The following is a 23,690-nucleotide window of genomic DNA, read 5'->3' as shown; positions in this document are numbered from 1 at the left end:
GGTAAGAACAGCACACTCCACTACATGATAACTACATATAAAGTGATTCAATACAGTATATGGTAACTGTACAATATTATGATGTACAAGAGGTGAAAGAATAAGAAATTGCAAGTAAATAGGAGTTGGAATATACAAGAACAACAGAGACAGTTAGTAATTTCAATACTGCAGGAGGCACTGAATGCTAGAAGCTTTTAAAAATAAATCAGGGCAGAAGAGCACTGACGAACCAAATTCTGTAATGTTTACTCAAGATGACAAGTACAAGAGTCTATATTCAGAATGCATGATATAAGCACTATATTGAAATGATTACAAAACTAAATCTGTTAAGCAGACCAGCCAGACCTTGTGATAAAGGCACTGTATTTGGAAAGTGCTTCGCTAAACTTTTTGCATTTTATGTGAGCTGCTCTAAAGTGACAAGTTAAGGAAATTGCATGTGTCCAAGGTTAATTTTTAGTTTGGCAGTGGTAGTAATAAATTAGGATTTAAAAGCCAGTTACACAGTATTCACCTAATGGTGAATTTTTGTGGGCTGGCATCTTAAGGACAGTGGCATTCTAAGGAAGCTGTTTTCATGAGTTACTAGTTACAGTTCGACATGAACTGGATGGAGCAGACACTGGCTACTGCCCCATACCTGTGATGCAGAAGGGAATGTGATCACGCACTTCACATCGTTCCCCGCCATGGCATGGATTTCTCACTTCACATGGGGAACGACACTCCGAGTTGTAGCAGGCGGCAGTAATGGGGCAATCCGTGTTACTGCGACAACCGACTGAGGCCAGGGCAAAGTGGGGCAGAAAAGTAGTGGGATGGAGGGAGGGATATATTAGCTTCCCTACAAAGGCCTGCTGATGACTATGCAAAAAGTAAAGTAACAGAAAAAGTATATTACATAATCCAAGAGAAATGTTCTAATCTCTATAACAGAACAATATGACTAAAAAAGGCCCACAAGCCAGTAGTAGTAAAGATTCCCAAAATGAATATGAAGTAGGTACTGTCACCAGGGGAACTACAGTATGTACACACAGGAAAGTCACAAAGTGGCAATATGTAACTGAGAGAAATATTATGCAAAAAGGATCACTAAACTATCAATTTCTTGGGGGGGGAAAAAAAAAGAAAAAAAAAAAAAAGGGACTAGCAACAAAGAACACATAACAATTTGGAGACTAAACATGAAGTATGCAAATGCAAGTACTACTGATAAATTATAAGGCAGGAAAGACACATGGAAAGAACAAAAAGAATACTGAAATAATGAAATGGAAGAGCAGTAGGATATTCAAGACAACAAAAATATGTTAAAATTTCATAGAAGCCCTAATACAGCTTGGTGTCTATTTTCCTGAAAAAACACACACACACACACACACACACACACACACACACACACACACACAGAGGGGGCCAAAAACTGATAGCACTGACAAGAAACCAGAAGTACAGTCTGAGTCATGGATATAGCTATGTATGAATACTGTCTATACTGACTGTAGCAGTTGCTTGTAGATGCCTGACATGAGTGGGCAGCTTTAATGCATGTGTTCAAGCAGTGTTTTGTGGATTTAGAAAGGTACAGTAACCAATTCATAGGGCCGAGGAAAAGCACTCTCATGAGAGAAGTGACCTGCCCCCATCCAATGCCACATGCTAGGATACAGGCATGGAAGGCTTTTTGGAGTGTAAAGCAAGAAGTGCATGTGGAAGTAAGTGTTGGAATGGCTGTGGTTGTTTAGTAAGAACATCATACATGTCCATGGTACTCACCTGGGATGCATGTGGCCTTCTGATTCTCCACCATGCAGTCTTCCCTAGTGCTGCAAGGATTCCGAGCCACACATGGATTCTGACACTTCTCATTGATGCAAGCCAGGCTGGTTGGACAGTTAGAGTCATCGCGGCAACCAACCGCTGTTCAAGATAAACCAGGTTGCCAGGTCACACCACCAATGGTCACACAGCAGGCCAGACAATGCATGAGGGGATCATTACCAACCAGAGGCCAGTTACATGGGGCCACAGCAGACGGAGGTCATGGTCCAATAAAGCCATGGCAGGTTGAGATGAGGCCACAGCGAAGTGCAGATGGTATGAAGAGTTGAGGGAGAGGGAAGAGAATACATTTTATATGATATAATTTTTAAAGTACATGGTAGCAACCTCCTGACATCATTGATAGTACTTCGGAATACCAAAACTATCATCTAAGAACATGAAATATCCATCAATGAATATTTCATACAGATTCTTATCTCCATCAGAATGAATGATAAATCACTGATTACATACAATAATTCACTCATTGACTGGATTTCAATGACTGGAGTAATCACTGATATCAGGCACCCTAACCAACAATGTAGAAAGCAGATATGGTTACAATACAGCATACTTAAGCCTTGCACCCAAAGAAGAAGCAGTCAAAAATGAAGTACTTAACATTATTACAATAGTTCTGCATTCCACTTAAATATACTATCCGACAGTGACCATCATCATATGGTAAATTATTATGAAACCTACATGTTAATAGTTCACTGATTACTGCATTCTTACGCCTAAAAATACTGTCAGACGTGCACTCAATTCATAACTGTAAAACGTAGGAATTTTCTGTAAACATTTCAGAGAATTGTGCAGTACTACATAATGTTGGGAGGTGTGTACAGTATATCAGAAGCACAGGTACATGTAAAAAATTAATGCAGTTGGCAACATTTGTTGATGAGCACGTATAAATGGGTAGTTGGATACAGGTAATGTCAAATGTATAAAATGGAAGAATTTAAAAGAAAAAGTAAGGGAGATGGTAAATTATGTAGCTCTGGAGTATGTTGTTGACTATTTTGAGATTCTGAGGTTCATACAGGTTACTGCGTATATTTATTAGTTTACCTTCAACTTGTGACAAAAATGTGCATGGTACACTATACCTGATGTCACCCTGTAAAGTAAGTAATCACAAACACAATACACTTAAGCATGTAAAAAATATAACAAGTAGACACAAATACAATACATGAGCATACACACAACACACTGTTTACAATATCATGCTAGGCAGGCAGAATATGAGGCATGCCGAGGGTGCAATGGGATAGGCTAGCAGGGCAGACCGCAGGGGTGAACAACCACAAGTAAGTCTACCTCTGTGGGTTGTTACAATACCCATTAGGGAAAATGCATAACCACATGAACTATGAACCTTAATAACTAATATATGTGAGGTGTCTTGTGGCAAAACATATAAAAAGTTATTAACAATATGCAGGAGAAGTCTACCCTCCAAGGTGCACCATTTTAGTAGGTCAACCTTGTTCAAGCCGGATGTTAATATCCTCCAACAAGATGCCAGTCCCATACTACCACACCTACATTAAACGCAGTAATGCAGGCGACATGACCCAGCTGGTTAGACACACATACACATATACACACACATAAAAAACCAAACAAACAAACAACAAGCAGTGGGGTTAAACTCTTCATCAGTAACAAGAAAAACAAGCTTTCTATGGTGTTAATTATTCCTGGGTTATTGCAGCTTTCCATTTCTCACCAGAGGTTAATACCGAAGCCAGTACAAAGCAAACCTGGAATTAGGGTAAGGCATAAAATTATGCATTAACTATGCAGTTTTCCTTATTATAAACAGTAAGAAGATTAAATTTTTTTGACAGGCAACATCACACCTGCGGACAAAGAACAGACACAGAAGTATGATGACAGACAAAACAAGATACTGCATACAAATACATCAGACACCATAAAAAGTAGTAGGTTTGGTTTTGTGTTTATGGTAGGAAGTGTTGGGATATTAATATAATGGGAGAAGGGAGGGAGGGAGGGAGGGAGGGAGGATGCCAAAAGCTTCCCTACAGTATGTAGGAGGAAGGTACCAATGATGGAAAACAACTGTAGCTAACAAGCATGTAACATTATTTCATTAATTTGTCTTGACTAAACTAAATGATAAAATCTCATTAATTATTGTCCATCACTGTCACCAGTGGACAATGCCATTTTAATGATCCTTGGATAGCTGAAGACTCAAGCTTTAAAAATGGCAAAGGATGCTGAAATTCTTAATCATCAACTGAAGAAAGTATAAACTGTATGCATGTCTATCAGGAGTCAGACAGGGAAGTTCTCATTACTGCTTTTTCCTCAAGCCATGTTTAAGAATTCAGCAGAGCAATATCTAGTGACCAACCAAGCCATATGAAAGCTGGACACACAACTGGGAGGTGTGGGGCACTTTACATCATATTACCTGGGGGACATTGGGAACCTAGAGTTGAGCCTGTGGGACACTGACACATTAACCTATTGCTGATAACCTGGCACACAAATCTACTACCACATGGGCTGGACAGCTTACATGGATCTACACACTGGTTCTTGACACATGTAAGTTTTCTGGGACACTCTACACTGCTTGTGCACCCTTTGGTCAAGGTTTTAGAAACAGTGGCACTGGTAGTGGTAGTGACAGAAGGAGGAGGCTGAGTTATGGGATGGACAGGAGTGGGTGTAGTGGATGGAATGGAAGAAGAGTGAACTGGTGGTCTCCTGGTTGGTGAAGTGGCTACAACTGGAGGTCTGGAAATTGATGGCCTGTGAGTTGTTAATGGTTTTGGTGAGGTGTCTGGCGTAAATCTAAAGGGTTTGGGTGAGGTGCTTGGGGTAAATGTAATGGGTATCCTGGATATAGTGGTTTTCAAATGAGTGTTTTGTCCTGGTGTAGTTGTTGAGGGTTTCCTAGTGGAAATAGGTCGTGCTGGTGTTTGGATTGGAAGGGTGGGTTTTGGTGTAAATGGTTGTGATATGGCAAGGGTGGTTTGTGGACTGGCTGGAGTAGATGCTGGGGTCAAATGTGAAGAGGTGCCTGGGGTAATGAGGGTTTTTCCTTTGTCATCAGGTGGGGATGTGGTAGTAGGGTGGTGTGTTTTGGTTCTATTAATACACATTACTCTAATCTGGCCATGTGAGCCACGTGAAGCATAACAATCAAGTGTCCCACAGGCATCTAGGCAAGGGTCAGAGCAGTAACCCTGGAGACACAAGTGTTTGGGAGTGCCGCAGTCATCATCACTGCGGCACTGCGACGAAGATCTGGTGGTGGTGGTGGTGGTGGTGGTGGTGGTAGGAGTGGTGGAGGGAGTGGGAGTATCTATGTCTGTGAATACATGCAAAATATGAAAATGTGAATAAAATATATAATAGGTTTATGAAGAAACATTACTGTTTCATGTTCTCAGGTAGTAGTAGCAGTAAATACTGAAGAGATACAGTCACTGCGTCAGTCTTTGTCATAATTCTAAGCTGAACTACAACTGAGCTGGTCTTTGTGGTGGTACTTTGTAGTTCTCAGGAATTATCCAGATGTGAAAAATCACTGGATCTAGTTTCAGGGTGAGTATAAAAGTTGACTTGCAATTGATCATTCGCTCAATTAATTCAAAAAATTATATATTAGCAAACAAGATTGCAATACATGAGGATGTGAATACTTTATTAGTCTACTCCAGAGACATTTGTCAGCACTAATGATCTCTCTGATGAAGGTGAGCCATCTGCTTAGTGATTTACATAGTATAGATGTTCATGAACTGTTGAAACTGTTCACGAAAACACTAATTTCACTAAGCAAAGGACAAAAAATTCCACAGGAGAGTGTTCAAGTCCTGCCAAATGCCCCTCTTTGGAGGTTAGTCAAGGTGGCTTGCTATTGAAAAGACTACAGCCACTAATGTCCACCACCGCTCAGTCGGGTTAATACATAAGTAGCAGCAGCCAGGGCCGCGTGGCACCCAGCTCTGAGCTTTACCTTTGACGCAGCCAAAGTTGGGATCTACAGTAAAGCCCGGAGGGCAGAATTTACAGAGGGGCTTGTGGTCTTCGACGTAACATGGGCTGTTCCCAGGGCAGCCATGTGAGGCACAGGGGTCCACACACTGGTAGGAGATGCATGCTTCTGTTGGCGCACACCCATCATCCTTCAGGCAGATCGTAATGGAAGGCGTACAGTCTTTGAGACAGATGCAGATAGGGCGATGGTTGAGCACGTCGCACTGCTTGTTGGGTGGACAGGGGCTTCCTACAGCACAGGGGCTGTTGCACTGGCCATCGATGCAGGCCAGGTTACTGGCACACTCCTCATCTCGTCTGCACTCAATCGGTTCTGTAGCACACACAAACTCGCCCACTGAATTTATCACAAAACCATTTTTGCATATACAAGTGGGACTGTGCTTCCTGACTTCACACTTCTTATTGTTCTTGCAAATGGCAACTTGAACACAGGGATCAAAGCAAGTGCCCTGCACTGTGTCACAAGCTAACTGCTCTTCACAGTCACTGTCCTGGCTGCACTGACTCCCAACAGATGGTTGCGTGGTGGTAACACAGGCAGGATCTGGAATACAGGCTACCTGTGGCTGCCCAACATAGCACTGTGGGCAGGAGCACACAGCCATGTGTGCCATGGTTTGGCAGAGGGCACGCTCACCACACGCACCTGGTAGCTTGCATGGATCCTTACAGTGTCCACTGATACAAGCCTGAGCCGGCGGGCAGTCTGTGTCTAGCGTGCACTGAGTATCTAGTGTGGGAGAGGAAGCCACCATCAGCATGCACACTGCTGCTGCCCGCCTTCCAGCCTCACCATTAGTACTCTTACACACCTTTCACATCTATCACGGTCACTCATCATTTAACAGATCATTATCCAGTGCACAGTTCTGTTTAGGAAATACAATTACAAGTTTGTACAGTGCATTTAACTGGACCATTCTATCACAGCAACTATGCCAAGAACATGAATGCATAAAGCATACACACAATTTGTTCAGTAACTATTTTTGTAATACTTCCACTCAAAATCCAGTACCTACAACAGGTACTCAAGCACACATACCACTGCTTTTTGGCTATGAGCAGCCATAAGGTGAGACACAGAGGAACCTGGAGACGGGCAGCTGCAACCACCAAGGAGCTACAGATGAAGGTAAGTGAGGTAAGACTGATGTTACTTTGTTAAGTTAACCTGCTTGTTACTCAGATGACCTCACCCTCACCTTCATGTACATTCCAGTCATCATGCCTTCACTACAGCACAGTCAACACATCATACCCCAACAACTCGAAATAAAAATTTTCTTTCTTGGTTCCAATTTATGCATAGTAAGTGCTACGACTGAAACTGATAACTGATACACACACACACACACACACACACACACACACACACACACACACACACAGCAGACAAACTGCAGTCATAAACAAGTACAATACCAGCATGCTTCCATATTTTAAATGTTACACAGGGGTGGCTTCATGTTATTCAATGTACAATATTGGTACAGTGATCATGGGCTAAAAATGGTGGCTAAAATGATACATACATATACAAAAGAGACAATGGGAAGACAACAAACATGGGAAGGTATGGGATTGGTGGGACTGCAGGGAGTTTTATAGGATTCACATTGAACTATGTGTAATTAAAACACAAAATTAGGAGGAGTATGAGGAGTTAGAACACTGATGAGGGAGAGTAACAAAGAACAATGAAGAGCAAGAAATAGCAAAACAGGAAAACTAAAAAAAAAATAGGTACAGTAAATGGTAGTACAGTTACTGGAGTAAATATGAAGCATAAGAATGGAATAAAGCCAAAAGAGTGTTTGTTACTGATAGAGGCTCACTGCACAAATAATAACTGGTAAGATGAATGCATAGATATACCATGGACAGACATATAGTGAGGTTTAAGAGGTATGATGGACAGTTAAACTACTAGGGTAGTGCTGTTACTGATTAAGGTTTGTTCCAGAAACAAAGACAATTAAGACAAAGACATAGATACAACACATACAGACATACAGTGTGGTTTGAGGGTTATGACAGAAGTTAAATGACTAGAGTAGTAAAGGTATGGGCAGATGAATAACTTTACAAAGTTAAGATGACTGAGTAGCTGACTGACTAACTGCTAAACAAGTGGCCAGGCATGTATGAAGCATTTTATACTTGTTCCTTGACTCAGGCATCTCGAGTTTGACTGCCCATCCGGCTAAGACTGTCAAGGACGACCTCTTGCTGTCTTTGACTTCTTGAAGGACTTGAAGTGTGAAATCAGGAAGCACGAAGGAAATAGGGAAATTGGGGAGAAATACATGCTTAGATATAAGAAATGGTGCAAGAACAATGAAAATAGATGGAAATTGGGATAAAATAAGAAACTGGATACTGGAAGGAAGAACTTCATGGGTATTATCAAATGCAACTGGGGCCTAAAGGGGATGGGTGGGAAGGGGAGTAACATAAGGCAATGAGGAGGGAAAAATGGATATGGGACATTAACATATCATTACTTTTCCAAAAATAATTGCTGGGAATGGCTGCCACATTCTTCCAGTTAACACAATCCACAACACTCTAGTGTCAATAGCATTACACATTACTATAGCAGCACACATCCAACTACTTGACTCCATTTCCCAAAACTATCTACTGGGTGACAATTTTTGCACATCTTCCAGACTCATGCTACTGTACTTCTAGTCCATAAAAAAGGGGACTGAAAACCCTGGATCAAACTGATAATAAAAAATGCTAGAACTGCTACTTTTATGGCACTACAAATACTCTTCCTTTTAAAGGCATCGATAATGTTGATAAACTGGAAAAAATCTTAAAATATAGAAACACTGCAATACTGGTAATAAAGTTACAGGTTATATTTGTTTACAATACAGTACATTACAGTACACCATTTTGATGACTTAAAAAGTTGCTAAACCATTCAAATTCCACAGTAAATTACAGTACACCAATTCGATGACTTTAAAAGTTGCTAAACCATTCATATTCCCCATAAAATATTCCCCCAAACAGCTCTTGATGTAGTGGCCACTACCTGAAGACAAGAGAACTATGTCCATCCCAGTCTTCATCCATTCTAGGAGGAAGACAGTCCCTTGTGCATGGAACCTTAAAGAGCCAATGATATGTAAATGGCATACCAAACCAGATTGTTATAAGACTTTTGGAAGCAAATAACAGCAAGAATCAAGACCTCTGGAAACAACTACAGTCTGAAATGTGATACAGCTTTGTAGAAGACCTAAACACCTCAAATCTTAAAAAAGGTTGCAAAAGGTGAAAGTGGCCGCTACGAGGAAGAGCAACTGAAAGTCTACCATGTAACCCTGAAAGTCTACTGTGCAACACAAACTAGTGTGACCACCAGGACCTACCTGGATAACATTCCACATTAGGGTCACCTGCATGAGCAGTGTCGCGGCAACGGCAACCATAAGTTCCATCACGCTCCCGCACGCATGTGGCTGCCAGCCCACATCCAGTTTGACGACAATCACCAATACCTAAAACGTCAAGCAATGAATTAAAATTTTATGCACTATCACAATGAGATATTAATACATAATACTTCAGTATAATTATTGTACCACAGTATAATTCTTGGCTCCAAAAAATGTCAATTAACTTGAACCATTGTGCACTGAATAGAAACAACTGCTAGAATTTTTACAAACTATCTACGCTGGTTCATAAATAATGTCATCAATGGTCTGGGTGGTGCAATGGTCTAACCAAACAAATTCTACTTACACTTTGTCAGAGGATCACCATTGGGGAGGTTTTCTGGGCAGTAGCATTCAGCTTCCAGCTCGGAGATCTGACGGCACTCAGCATTGATACCACACCTAACTGTCTGGCAAGGATCAACCCGATCTTGGACACAGTTGCAACCACCTTGGTAGGCATCTCCCTCACAGCCAAGATTACAAGTGCACATGAAGCTGCCAACTGTATTAATACACTGAGCATTGTTAGCACAAGGATTGCTTAAACATTCATTTATTTCTTTATTACACTCCACTTGTGGGTTTCCAAAGTAACCCGGTGGACATGAGCACTCCACGTTGCGATTTACAACACGGCATTGAGCATTACTGCCACAGACACCTTCCAAGCATGGATTCTTACATTCCCGATTGACACAGGTTTGCTCCCGGGCACAATCCTCATCACTGAGACATTCATATTCTTCACAGCCTACCTTAGGGTCACCATGGTATCCATCAAGACAGAAGCAGAGGGGACGATGGTCAGAGACACGACAATGTGTGTTATCTCCACATGGGTTGTCATCACATGGATCTTCACACTTGTTGTTGATGCATCCCTGAGTGACAGGGCAATCTGAATTGGCTCGGCAGCCAGCTACACACACACTGGCTTCACAAAGGAACCCTCTTCTGTCTGTGCAATCCAAATCTTTAGTACACTGAGTGCGGCAGAATCCATCAGCGCAGGTCTCTCCACAAGCACACCGAGATGATGAACTGCAAGACTTTGTGCAGAAACCATCTCGGCAAGATTCTCTGGATCCACAATCACGGTTAGCATTGCACTGACGTATAGGTGTGATGCATCTGACGAATGGGTTGCCCACCATATTGACAGGGCAGTTGCACTGCGGATGATGATTCACTACCTGGCACTCTGCACATGCACCACAGGTACTGGCACTCTTACATGGATCATGACACTGTTGATTGATGCATGACTGTTTCGTTGGACAGGACGAATCAGAGCGACAGCCAATTACACACAAACGATCTTGACAAATGTTGCCAGTGCCACACTGAGTGTCTGAACTACAAATTTCTTTGCACACTCCACCCACACAACGTTCATTGTCAAAGCAGTCCTGGTCCCCAGCACACAAAGGACGGCAGGTACCAGAGAAGCAGGTCATATCCTTGGAGCAATCTGAATCATCAGTACATGTGGTGGGTGGCAGGCGGCAGTTAACATATGGGTCACCCACCAAATTACTGGGGCAAGAGCAAAGAACTCTATGATCTATTGCAGAACACTCTGCATTGCCACCACATGCTGTATGAGAATCACATGGGTTGACACACTTGTTACTGACACATGCCTGACTGGAAGAACACTCCACATCTGAGCGGCATCCAACTGCACACATAAACTGGTTACAGATCTCTCCAGAACGGCAGTCATCATCGCGGCGGCAGGTTGGCCGACATATTGAGCCATCACACTGCTCAGTGTCAAGGCAATTGGAGTTAGATGAACAGATAGGCATGCATGTGCCCAAGTTACACACAAAGCCTGGGGCACAATCAGAGTTGATACTACAAGAGATAGGCTCTCTGGAGCATGCCACATTTGGTGTTGGGTTAGGTATGAAGCCACTAGGACAGGCACACTGAGTGCGATGGTTGACTACAGAGCACACAGCATTGGGACCACATACTGAAGAGGAGCTGCAGGGATCAGTGCAACGGTTGTTGAGGCAGGCTTGGTTGGCTGTGCAATCTTCATTGGCCCGGCATCCAATCACACATATATTACTCAAACATATATGTCCCAAGAAACAGTCATTGTCTAGGCGGCAAGTCACTGTACAGGGGAAGAGTGAAAAATAATGAGTCATATAGCTACTCAACTAAAGTTCCAGTGAATGTATCCATTGACTTCCAGTGCTCTGTCGCTCAATATTCATACTCAGAGTTTTATATTGGTCTGCAAGTTCTCAGATATACTGCAATTAATTTAAAGAATACATACCCAGACTTCAATAACTTCAACCAAATAAAATACAGAGAGAGAGAGAGAGAGAGTACACATAAAATACTTACACATGCATGAGCCACTGATGCATTTTTCATTCTGGGCACAAGCACTGTCACCAGAGCAGCCTGCAGTACAAACACCATCTTTGCACAGCAAACCAGCTGAGCAGTCCTTGTTTTCTTGACAGGCCATTGGGACCCTATAGCACTCCATTTCCGGTTTACCAGTGAAGCCTGGCGGACAGCTACACACTTTTTTATGGTTAACCATGTTGCAGATGGAGTTAAGACCACAAGCTTGCTCCAGGTCACACAGGTTAGAGCACTGCCCTCGTTCACAGGCCTCTGTCAGTCCACATTCACTGTCGCTCTGGCAAGGTGCTGTGTAAATAGTAAATAAAATATCAGACACACTTATTCTCTCTCACTTTTCAGTGGATCATTAGCCATTCATAAGATATCATTAATTTATTCAAAATCTTAAAATGGAACTGAAACCCCCAAACTCACTATCCCTCAAAAACTTAGATAACTGAAATATTAATGTGTTCTTGTTAGTCCCAATTTTATATACAGTATCATGAACAGTGTTACATGTGAAATGCGTTAAAAGTAATTATATAACTGATGACCTATGTATCACATAACTACATTACTGATATCCTGCTAGTTTTCCTTATCATATGATATAGCTCAGTGTACTAAATGTATAATGAAATCTGCAGCAATAATAACATAAAACTCACGTCTGCATAGTCCACCATCGCAGACTGTACTGGGAGGACAGTCAGAGTTGGAAGAGCAGGGTACCTCCTTTGGTCGGCAGCCAGTAACTAAGTCAGCAGCATCACCCTCATAACCCTCAATGCATGTGCACACTGCACGATGGCTGACAGACCCACATTCAGAGTTTGGTCCACAGCGCGATCCTTCACATACATCTTTGCACTTAGGAACATTCTCCTCTTCTCCACAAAAAGCTGTGATAGGACAATCAGTATCAACAAAGCACTCAACAGGCTGAGTGCAACCTTCATCATAAGCATCACCCACAGTTCCAGGAGGACATAAGCATTTGTAACTTCCACGGACACTGTAGCAGCTAGCACCTTTCCCGCATGGTTGTTTGGCACAGTAGTCAATGGACTGACATCCAATGAGAGGGTCACCCTGGAATCCTTCACGACAGAAGCAAACAGCTTTGTGAGCCTCAGAGACACATACAGCATTCTCTCCACATTGGTTATTAACACGACAGGCAGCTGAAACATAAAATGACACAATTATCTAACTTTCCATGACAAACACACCAAGTACACATCACTTTATTTCAGTTATGACAGTAAGAAAAAAATTACAAAGGCAAATATCACTGGAAATATGAAAGAAGACAAGGGTGGGTGCTTACTCTTGCATATGTAGTTGTCACATCGTTCTGTTTGACCACAGTCCTCATCTACTTCACACTGGATCTTCCTGCACCCAATCCGCTCATCTTGTGGATCACCAAAGTAATCCTGTTGGAGAATATATCTCATTAGTTATGAGCCAATATGGTGGTTCATATATTTTAAGGTTAAAGACACCCATAATTACTACGGTATAGAACATTCTTTGAAAGCTGTGATAAGAAATAGGGAAGTGAGAATGGAAGTAAAAAAAACCAATGCATTATAATATCATGATACCAACTGCCGAAATGTTGAAGGCCTCAGGCGATATAGGGGTGAGTTTAGTCACTGACCTGATAAATAGGATTATTTATGAGTGTGTTGTCCCAGATGATTGGCTAAAGAGTGTAATTGTAAATGTGTATAAAGGGAAGGGTGATGCCCTGGAAAGAGGGAATTATAGAGGTATAAAGCTTTTAGATCAGATAATGAAGGTAATGGAGAGAGTTTTAGAAGGTATGATTAGAGAAAGAGTGAATATTGATGAGATGCAGTTTGGGTTTATGCCAGGTAGGGGGACCACTGATGCCATATTCATTGTTCGACAGCTTCAGGAAAAATATATTGGTAGGAGAAGGGATCTTTATTTTGTTTTTGTTGATTTGGAAAAGGCCTTTGACAGAGTCCCTAGAGAGGTGGTGAAGTGGGCAATGAGAAAGCTTGGCTTGGAGGTGTGGCTGGTTAGGGTGGTTATGGCCATGTATGTGGGTGCTCACACCCAGGTGAGAGTGAATGGAGATTTGAGTGATGAGTTTTCCGTGAATGTTGGTGTGCATCAGGGGTCAGTCTTGAGTCCCATGTTGTTTATCATGGTACTTGAAGCCCTTTCACGTGACTTTAGGAAACGGACTCCCGTGGGAGTTGTTGTATGCTGATGATTTGGTGTTGATTGCAGAGAATGAAAGGGAGGCGGAGGAAAGGTTTAGGAAGTGGAGAGATGGTATGGGGCAAAAGGGTTTAAGGGTAAATGCAGATAAAACAAAAGTGATGATATCTAGGGTTGGTGGCGGTACTGTCAAAGACAAGGGAGAGTGGCCATGTGCAGTTTGCCACAAGGGCGTGGGAAGTAATTCCATCTTGTGCGGTGTGTGTGATAAATGGGTGCATAAGAGATGTAGTGGTATCAGAGGTAGACTGTGAGATAATGCTGATTTTAAGTGTACGGCGTGCCGGGGTGAGCAGGTGGAGATCGTCAGACGTGAAAGGATTGAACTTGCTGGTGAATCTCTTGAGTGTGTGGAAGAGTTTTGTTATTTAGGAGACATGTTGTGTGCTGGAGGTGGGGCTGGAGCTAGCTCTGTGGCTAGGGTGAGAAGTGGTTGGAAGAAGTTCAGGGAGCTCTTGCCTCTCCTGACATTGAGGGGGCTCTCCCTACGTGCTAAGGGGTCTTTGTATGCAGCGTGTGTTAGGAGCGTAATGCTGTATGGCAGTGAGACCTGGGCAGTGATGGAGGAAGACATTCGCCGGCTCAGACGTACAGAAATGACAATGATTAGGTGGATGTGCAGTGCGTCCCTGCGTCCAAGGTCTGGAGGGGCTGGGTTTACAATGGAAGAGTTGAGAGGTAGGATGGGACTGGAGTGTATTGGTGTTGTGATGAGGAGAGGTAGATTGAGGTGGTTTGGACATGTGGAGAGGATGGGGGATGATAATTGGGTGAGGAAGGTGAGAAATGTTAATATTGGGGGTGGGGTTATGAGGGGTAGACCGAGAAAGACATGGGACGAGGTCATTAAGTGTGACCTTAGGGTTAAGGGACTGAACAGGGAGACTGCAATGGATCGTGCAGCGTGGAGAGCCGCCATTAGGTGACCAAGGCCGACACATGCAAGCATGTTGGAGCCTTTAAAAACGAAAACGAAAACGAAAACAACTCTAATGTATGGAAGAGAAGCTTGAACCCTGCTGGAAGGTCACAAGTCAATAGTGACAGCAGTGGAAATAAGTTATCTGAGAGAAGCATGTGGAGTTATGTAGAGAGACAAACCGACAAATGAGGAAGTGAAGGAGCGTTGTGGTGTGGATGCAGATGTGATAGAAAGCATTACAAGAAATACACTGAAGTGGTTTGGCCATGTGGAAAGGATGAAAAGGAAGAGGCTAATGAGGAAGGTGTATGTGAGTGAGGTAGAGTGCGAGAGGGGGAGGGGGAGACCGAGGATGAGATGGAGAGATGGAGTTGAGAGGTACAGTACATGAGAGAAGGAATGGGGTGTGAACTGGGGGGAGGTCAGTGAAATGGCAGGGAGCAGGGCGACATGGAGGCAATCTGTTTATGGCCAACCATTACGGGATTGAGGTGTCTGGCAATAGACAGACAGATACACAGATAGACAGAACTTTGCTAGTGCTGCATTCTCATTGGGTTAGGATGCTTTCTAGCACCTCTTTCTAAGTGATTTTATACATATATATATATATATATATATACAGTATATATATATCCATCCATCATTCAATCCTACGTTGCCCCATGAGGAGCGTAGGCGCCCGGGGCTAGGCAGTTGGTCCTGACATTTAAGATGAGAGTGACCAACCTCACTCATCCCTGAGTGGCATTACGTGAGCAATAGACCCCAACCACCCCTTGGATATAAACCTTCACCGGCTCAATCTGATTGGAGCACAATAATTACCCACTAAACCACCAGGCGCCAAAATATGGTTATATGGTTACCACCCAGCGTAATAAATGGTTTCCTGGTGTACAGGAAATCATTTGGCTTGTCACTCAGTGTACAGTCACCCACAAGCAGAAAGATGAGGAAAGACTGAAGGAATGAAAGACAGAAGAGGGAGTGTAAAGTCACCAGTAGGCAGAAAGATGAGGAAAGACTGATATTTATATATACAATGGGCTCACACAGTGCGCGAGAGATTGGGCGGTGCACGAGCTCGCGCACTGGGAATTCGCGTACTAGGAATACATAATCTTATGGGAATAATTACATATGGGCGGTACCCCCTCATACCTGGACATTTTTTGGCCCTTAGAGACATAATAAAGGTCATATGTTTCCGACATTGTACTAAAGCTATAGCTACAATAACAAAAATATGGGTAGTCACCTTAACAACAGTAGACAACAGGCCTGATGACCTTAAATAACAGGGGTTCCGAGGCGCGGCAACACTTACAGCACCGCACTCCCCACCGCACCAACACTTCCCTCTGCAGACTCCTCTTGATCACCTTCCCCAGGAGCATCAAAGTCACTCACTTCGGCCATCAACCCTTCAAAGTTCAATGCTGACACTTCTGACATTGCATCCTCTTCATCCTCAACAGGAACAGGAGCAGACGATGTCGATGGTTCCGCTATTTCACCAACTTGAGCCCGCTGTGTGTAGCTTGTTATGAGCGTCTGTCTTCTCCTGTTTATTTCTTCCCTGTGCCTGTCTGTGTAGAAACGGAAGAGTTTGTCGATACCAACCAGAAGTTCCTCCGTTCTTAGGTTGCTCACTTCCTGTTCCTTCATCTCTTCCTTGAGCTTATCCACGGCAGCAAGGATCTTGCTAATGTTTGACATACACAGCTCAGTCCTGCCTTCCATCACGCTAGGCTGCTCAACTTGACTCTGTCTGGCGCATCAACATGACGACACGTGACGCGCTCTGTGAGGGGTGGTCGCGCACTAGTAGAAAATGGCATTTTTGAGCCACTCCTTGCCTCTGCCTCGGGTTCTGTGCGGTAAACTCGCGCATTAAAGGGTTTTTGGTTATGATTTTTGGTCACTTGTGCACAAGGCAAATTGCGCACTGCGGTGACGCCCACTGTGCGAGCCCACTGTATATATACAGTATATATATATATATATATATATATATATATATATATATATATATATATATATATATATATACACATATATATATATATATATATATATATATATATATATATATATATATATATATACATACATATATATATATATATATATATATATATATATATATATATATATATATATATATACACATATATATATATATATATATATATATATATATATATATATATATATATATATATATATATATATATACAGTATATATATATATATATACATATATATATATATATATATATATATATATATATATATATATATATATATATATATATATATATATACATATATATATACATATATATATACATATATATATATATATATATATATATATATATATATATATATATATATATATATATATATACATATATATATATATATATATATATATATATATATATATATATATATATACTGTATATATATATATATATAAGTGAGTTTTACGCCAGGTACCCCTTTTTGGATAAGGGCTAAGGCGTTGCTCCTGGGTAGAGGACTTTGGTTTGGAGCGTGTAGCATTTTATGACCGGATGCCCTTCCTGATGTCTACCAATGACCCTTGGGTGGATTCGATCCTCCGACCCTACGGTCAGAGCGGAGCGCTCTAACCCACTGAGCCACGGCTGCTATATATATATATATATATATATATACGTACATACACAGTATATACAGTCGGCACAATGGAAGTCTGGACCTAGTTAGGGCACTACCAAAACAACAACAAATCATCACAGAAAACATTTATTTATGAAGGGAAAATGTACTTCATTGCTTATCTTAGTACTTTGTCATTCCCCCTTGGCCTTGATCACCTCTTGCACTCTCCTTGGCATACTCACTACTAGATTTGTGAAGTAATTGATATCCATCTCCAGACACCACACACGCTCCTGGAGTTCAGGCACTGACGACATTTTGGCAGCCTTCACCTTGTCCTTGATCTCCTTCCACGCATTTTCAATAGGGTTTAAGTCTGGACTGTTGCCTGGCCATGGAAGAATGCGAATATTTTTACTCTGGAGCAATTTCTTCATTTTTTGAGCAGTGTGACAGGGGGCTGAGTCATGCATGAAGATGGAGGTCCCATGGATAACCATGTGAACAAACATATGCCTCTTCAGAACCTCACAGTATCGAGGAGCATTCATTGTGCAGTTTTTCGGTAAGAAATATATACCACCACTGCCCATTTTGGCACTGAAACAAGCCCAAACCATCACTGAGAGACTGTGCTTTACAGCCTTGATGGTGTAGTGCCTGTCATACCTATTGGTCCCCTCTGGCCTGTGTACCTTGATTCAATGTGAGCTAAGCACCTGAAATGTATTTTCATCTGAGAACATGACTTCACTCCAGTCTTGTACAGTCCAGTGCTGATGTTGTCTTGCAAATTCAAATCGCTTCTTCCTCATCTTCTCTGTCAGGAGAGGCTTCAGTGCAGCAGTATGGCTGGGGATCCTGAGGTCTTTCTGAAGTCAATGCTGTATGGTTCTTTCAGACACATCTCTCAGCAATTCAGGGTACATATCTTTCAGTTGTCTAGCAGTTAAACATGGGTCTTTTATCACAGCTTGCTTCAGTAACCTGTCTGTAGTTTGTGATGTCTTCTTTTTAAGTCCTAGCCTGTCTTTATGTTGGGGAATTGTGTTTTTTGGCAGGTGGTGGGCAGCAGCAAGGAGTGCCATGATGGCTGATTTTCCTTTCCCAGTTCGAATACAAATATCCTTAATTTTTACATTTTCCTCTCTCACAGTTAAAATTCGGGCTTTTTCTACATCAGTTAGTGGCTTGGGACCCATCTCCAATGATTCACTAAGGCAGAGGAGGGTGTGAAAAAGAGAGCTTTGAAATTAACAATGGCTAGGCAGGACAAGAAAATCTGATATGCTCTTCCATCCAAAGTCAGGCAGGCACTGAGCTCATAACTTTGTAGCAGGTGGTGGTAAGCCTGTAAAGTTGCTAGAAACCACCAGAAAAAAAAAATCCACCAACTAAAGGAATTTTCCTACAATATTCGTTGGGTCTGGTTAGTACTTGCATGGGTGATTGCCTGGGAACACCAGGTGCTGTTGGCATAACGTTCTCCCTGCGTGTCAAGTGGGGTTGGTGGAGGATTAGTGCCCCTCCCTGTAAAACAATTAACTCTAAGCCCTTGGCCACACTGTTTGGGATACATGGCGTCTGGCAATGAATGAATGAATGAAATTTCCTAGACCCTATGAAGTCCGGACTTCTGTTGCACCAACTGTATATAATCCCTGTAATATCCAGATGCCCAATAACCGGACACCCCACTACCCGGACATTTTGGGCCTGGGCCTTTGGAACCCCCCCAAAAAAAAAAAATCCAACATTTTTTTCAACCAAACTTTGAACTTGGCGCACGGCGCCGAACAGCTGTGTTTACGCTCAGCCCCTTGCTTCCCCCTCCCCAGTTACCACCTAACTACCATCCTGATTAGACAATCATCGCAATGGATGCTGTACGTGCTCGTTTTTGTGAATAAACTGTGAATAAACTGCAATATCTTGCCACTACACCAATGGGAATTTACAGTGTTGTGCAGTGTTATGCAATTAGAATTCAGAGAGCAAAGATTAAGTACAGAGTGGAAACTGGCGGTAGAAACTGGTGTGGCGCAATTAAGAACAGAATGTGCAGTGTTAAACAACTGTGACTCAAAATCCAAAGGAGTAAGTGCAGCACAACACTGGATTACTGTACAGGCTTCAAGAGCATTTTCACCACTGCCAGAGCCTTAGAGGAGGCGGGTTAACCTTTGTAACGTTACTGTTGTAAGTACCCTGGACACTGCTAAATATTTTCCATACTTACTTCTAATTCCTCATTCTCTGGTTCCTTTTCATTTATGTCATTTTTTCTGTCCCTTATTTGTGTGAATGGGGTCTTAAATAGGTGCTATGCATGTCCGGTAGGGAGTTATGAAGGTGGTTTTCTAAGTTAGGCTGGGTTAGGGTCCATAAGTACCAGTCCAGGAGGCAGGGTCCCAGTATCCGGACAAACCCACTTCCCAGACATGCCTTTGGCTCTATTATATTGGATATTGGAGAGATTACTATATATCGATGATGGAAATGGTTGCTGATATGAGGGCCGTCAGAGGATGATGTGGAGGCCTGTCAGACCATATGACTGTGGTATGCAAGATACAGCTGAGAGGAATGAGGTGGATCAGGAGAGAGAGGAGCAGTCAGGGAGAATGGCTGAAAGTTGAGACGCTGAGGATCAAAGAAATGGCAAATGATTACTGGATCAGAGTAGAGAAGGAGTTAGAATCAGTGAATTAGAATGAAATGGATCTGGGCAGCCTATGGAATGCATATAGGGATTGCTTAGTAAGGAATGCTAAAGCGGTGTGTGGTGTGGCATGAGTAACAACACAGAAGAAAGGTACGACATGGTGGGATGAGGAGGTTAAGATTGCAGTGGAGGAAAAGAGGAATAGGTGGCTAAAGTGGTTATAGAACAGGGGGTTCAGTTGAAATAAGAACTGAATATACTGAGAGCAAGAAGCACATAAAGAGAGTAGTGAAGAGGAAAACAAAAAGATAAATGATGATTTTAGGAAGAAAAAGAAATGCGAACTACTCCGAAAATAGGAAGTTATTCTGGGAAGAGGTGCGGAAATGTAGAAGTGAAAGCAGAAAGAAATGATCACCATTTATTATCAACACCATCCTTCTCTCCATTACTCATGTTTTATTTCTCTCACCACTCCATCCATATATACACTGAACAGCCATGGGGACATCACACAACCTTGTCGCACGCCCACACCAATCATGAACCATCCACTTATGCCCCTACGCATGCTTCACTACCATCATAAAAACTCTTGGCAGCACCTAGCTGATCACCATCTACACAGTGCATAAGCAAAACTTTCCACAATCCTTCTCTGTCCACTTTGTCATATACTTTTTCCCAGATCAATGAATGCCATAAACACCTTATGGTCTTCCTTCTCACAAGCCTTCTCTGCTATCTGTCTTACTGCAAATATTTGATCCACACATCCTCTGTCAATCCTAAAGCCACCCTGGTCATCACTCACTAGGACTGATGATATCTCTCTTACTTTTTCTGTAATAATTCTTCAATATACCTTCCCTGTAATATCCGGGGGAGGCCGAGGACGAGACAGAGGGATGGAGTAGAGAGGTATATGAGAGAGGGGGGTGTGGGTTGGGAGTGGGGCAGTGAAATGGTGGGGGACAGGGCGACGTCAAGGCAATTTGTTTGTGGCCACCCCGTGGGGGATTTGGGCTTCTGGCAATAGATAGATAGACAGACCTTCCCTACCACACTCAATAAACTTAAGCCACAATAGTTCTTGCACTCACTTTGCTCACCTTTATTTTTGTACAGGGGTACAATCACAGCCTTTTTCCACTCTGCAGGCACAGTTTCACTCATCCATGCCTTCTTACATATCATCAACAAACACTTCATTCCACTCTCTCCACTACATTTAGGAATCTCTGCATACACCTCGTCAACCCCAGCTGCTTTCCCATTTTTCAGCCGCTTCACAGGTTTCTTCACCTGTGCGAGTGTCACGTCTCCTGCTGCTGCTTCCCTTCTCTGCGCACCCCCAAAACCAGTCATGTTTACAGCCACTCTGCTCTCTCTCTCTTCCCATTCATCAGGCTTTCAAAATATTCTTTCCATCTGGTCCCTACTTCATCTCCATGGGTTAATAGTCTACCACCTACATCCTTCACACCATCACATTTCTTTCCGCTTTCACTTCTACATTTCCACACCTCTTTCCAGAATAACTTCCTATTTTCAGAGTAGTTCACATCCATTTTTCTCCCTAGATCATCATTTATCTCCTTCTCTTTCCACTTCACTAGTCTCTTTATGTGCTACTTGCTCTCAACATTCATTTCTTATTTCAACTGGACCCCTGTCCTGTAACCACTAGCCACTTCTTCCTCTTTTCCTCCACAGCTCTCTTAAGCTCCTCATCCCACCATGCCATACCTTTCTTCTTTGTTGTTACTCTTGCCACACCAAACACCAATTTAGCATTCCTAACTATGCAATCCCTATATGCATTCCACAAGCTGTCCAGATCCATTTCATTCCAATTCACTGAATCTAACTCTTCTTCTACTTTGGTCCTGTAATCATCTGCCATTTCTTTGATCCTCAGCTTCTCAACTTTCAGTCTTTCTCCCTGACTGCTCCTCTCTCTCCTGATGCACCTCACTCCTCTCAGCTTTATCTTGCATACCACAATCATATGATATAACAGGCCTCCACATCGTCCTCTCACGGGCCTCGTATCAGCAACCATTCCCATCGTCGACCTCTCTACAAGCATGTAATCAATCAGGCTTCTTTCAACGTGATCCCCGTTCCCTCTATACCATGTATATTTATGTACATCTTTGTGTTTGAAATACAGGTTACAAATGCAGAACCTCCTCTTCTGACACATATCCTTTAGTCGCTTCCCATTATCATTTCCTCCTGGTACTCCATAACAACCCATTATGTCATCCTCAGGACCAGTGCCTACTCTTCCATTCAGATCCCTCATTACAATCACTTTATAGCTCCTGAGCATTTCTTCCACTACTTCACCCAGCTCATCCCAAAACCTATCATTCTCTCTCTCACTCCTGTCCTTACATGGTGCATATGCTACAATCACTGCCACTTTCATCTTCTCAAACTTGAACTTGATATACATATACCTAGAGCTGACACATTTGTAGTCTCTCATTCCACTCTGCCACACCTCATGCATCACCCCGGTTTAACAATGTTTTTTTTTTTTTTAAATCAATTTTGATGATATTTTGGACTTCAAATTTTGTGTTTAGGTTGATTTATAGACTGCTTGTAAAATTAGATTAATGTGTTTTGGTCACAGATGGCGTGAGCATTGTCATTCTGGGGTACAGTCTACTAAGTCTGATGTTTTCCAGACTTACCTATGTTTGACGATTTTCATATTTTATTTTTGAGTTAGGCAAGTTATAAACTGCTTTTGGGCTTAGTTTAGCTTGATTTAAAGCTATTTGGGGGTTTAATTTAGCTAGAAACTTGTTTTTGGACTAATTTGGGTGGGTTTAGGACTTGGTTGAGGGGGTAAGCCAAGGTTCAAAAATGCATCCCTACACTTTACATGGTAATTCTACCCTGAGATACAATACCCAGCCTGCGATGGGTTTTTACTTATATATATATATATATATATACACACACACACACACACACACACACACACACTATTCCCAATTCCTCCTGAGTTAGGCATCTTTTTAGCTATCTATCCAATCCTACAATACCCCATGAGAAGCGTAAGAGCCCGGGGCTAGGCAGTTGGTCCCGACATTTAAGATGAGAGTGACCAGCCTCACTCATCCCTGAGTGGCATTACATGAGCAATCAACCCCAACCATCCCTTGGATATAAACCTTCACCGGCTCAATCCGACTGGAGCGCAACAATTACCCACTAAACCACCAGGCGCCAAAATTTGGTTATATGGTTACCACTCAGCGCAGTAAATGGCTTCCTGGTTAATACTTTTTTAAATTCCGCTTTTTCCATGAGTTTGTTTGCATTTTTGGTATTTCCACCACAGTGTTCACACTCTGGAGGGTTACTTTCTGGGGTCTTGAGTTATTTCTCTCATATTTCCCTACCCTTTTATGTTATATTTGCCATCTCCTTT

General features: G+C 42.3%; 1 protein-coding gene across 1 annotated transcript in view; it reads right to left on the bottom strand.

The window, feature by feature from the left end:
* The window catches only part of dpy (fibrillin-like protein dumpy), a 442,341-nt gene that overhangs the window by 205,004 nt on the left and 213,647 nt on the right, over positions 1–23,690 (bottom strand). Inside the window, 9 exon segments of the mRNA XM_080267992.1 lie at positions 647–787; positions 1,786–1,929; positions 4,292–5,197; positions 5,849–6,622; positions 9,285–9,413; positions 9,661–11,484; positions 11,724–12,038; positions 12,404–12,919; positions 13,066–13,174. Coding sequence (XP_080124118.1) covers positions 647–787; positions 1,786–1,929; positions 4,292–5,197; positions 5,849–6,622; positions 9,285–9,413; positions 9,661–11,484; positions 11,724–12,038; positions 12,404–12,919; positions 13,066–13,174 — 4,858 coding nt within the window.

The sequence above is a fragment of the Coenobita brevimanus genome, chromosome 26, assembly GCF_032717465.1.
Source record: "Coenobita brevimanus isolate Jiangsu-jjx chromosome 26, ASM3271746v2, whole genome shotgun sequence".
Taxonomy (NCBI): domain Eukaryota; kingdom Metazoa; phylum Arthropoda; class Malacostraca; order Decapoda; family Coenobitidae; genus Coenobita; species Coenobita brevimanus.
The sequence above is the reverse complement of the archived record's forward strand: the minus strand, read 5'-3'. Positions and strand labels throughout refer to the sequence as shown.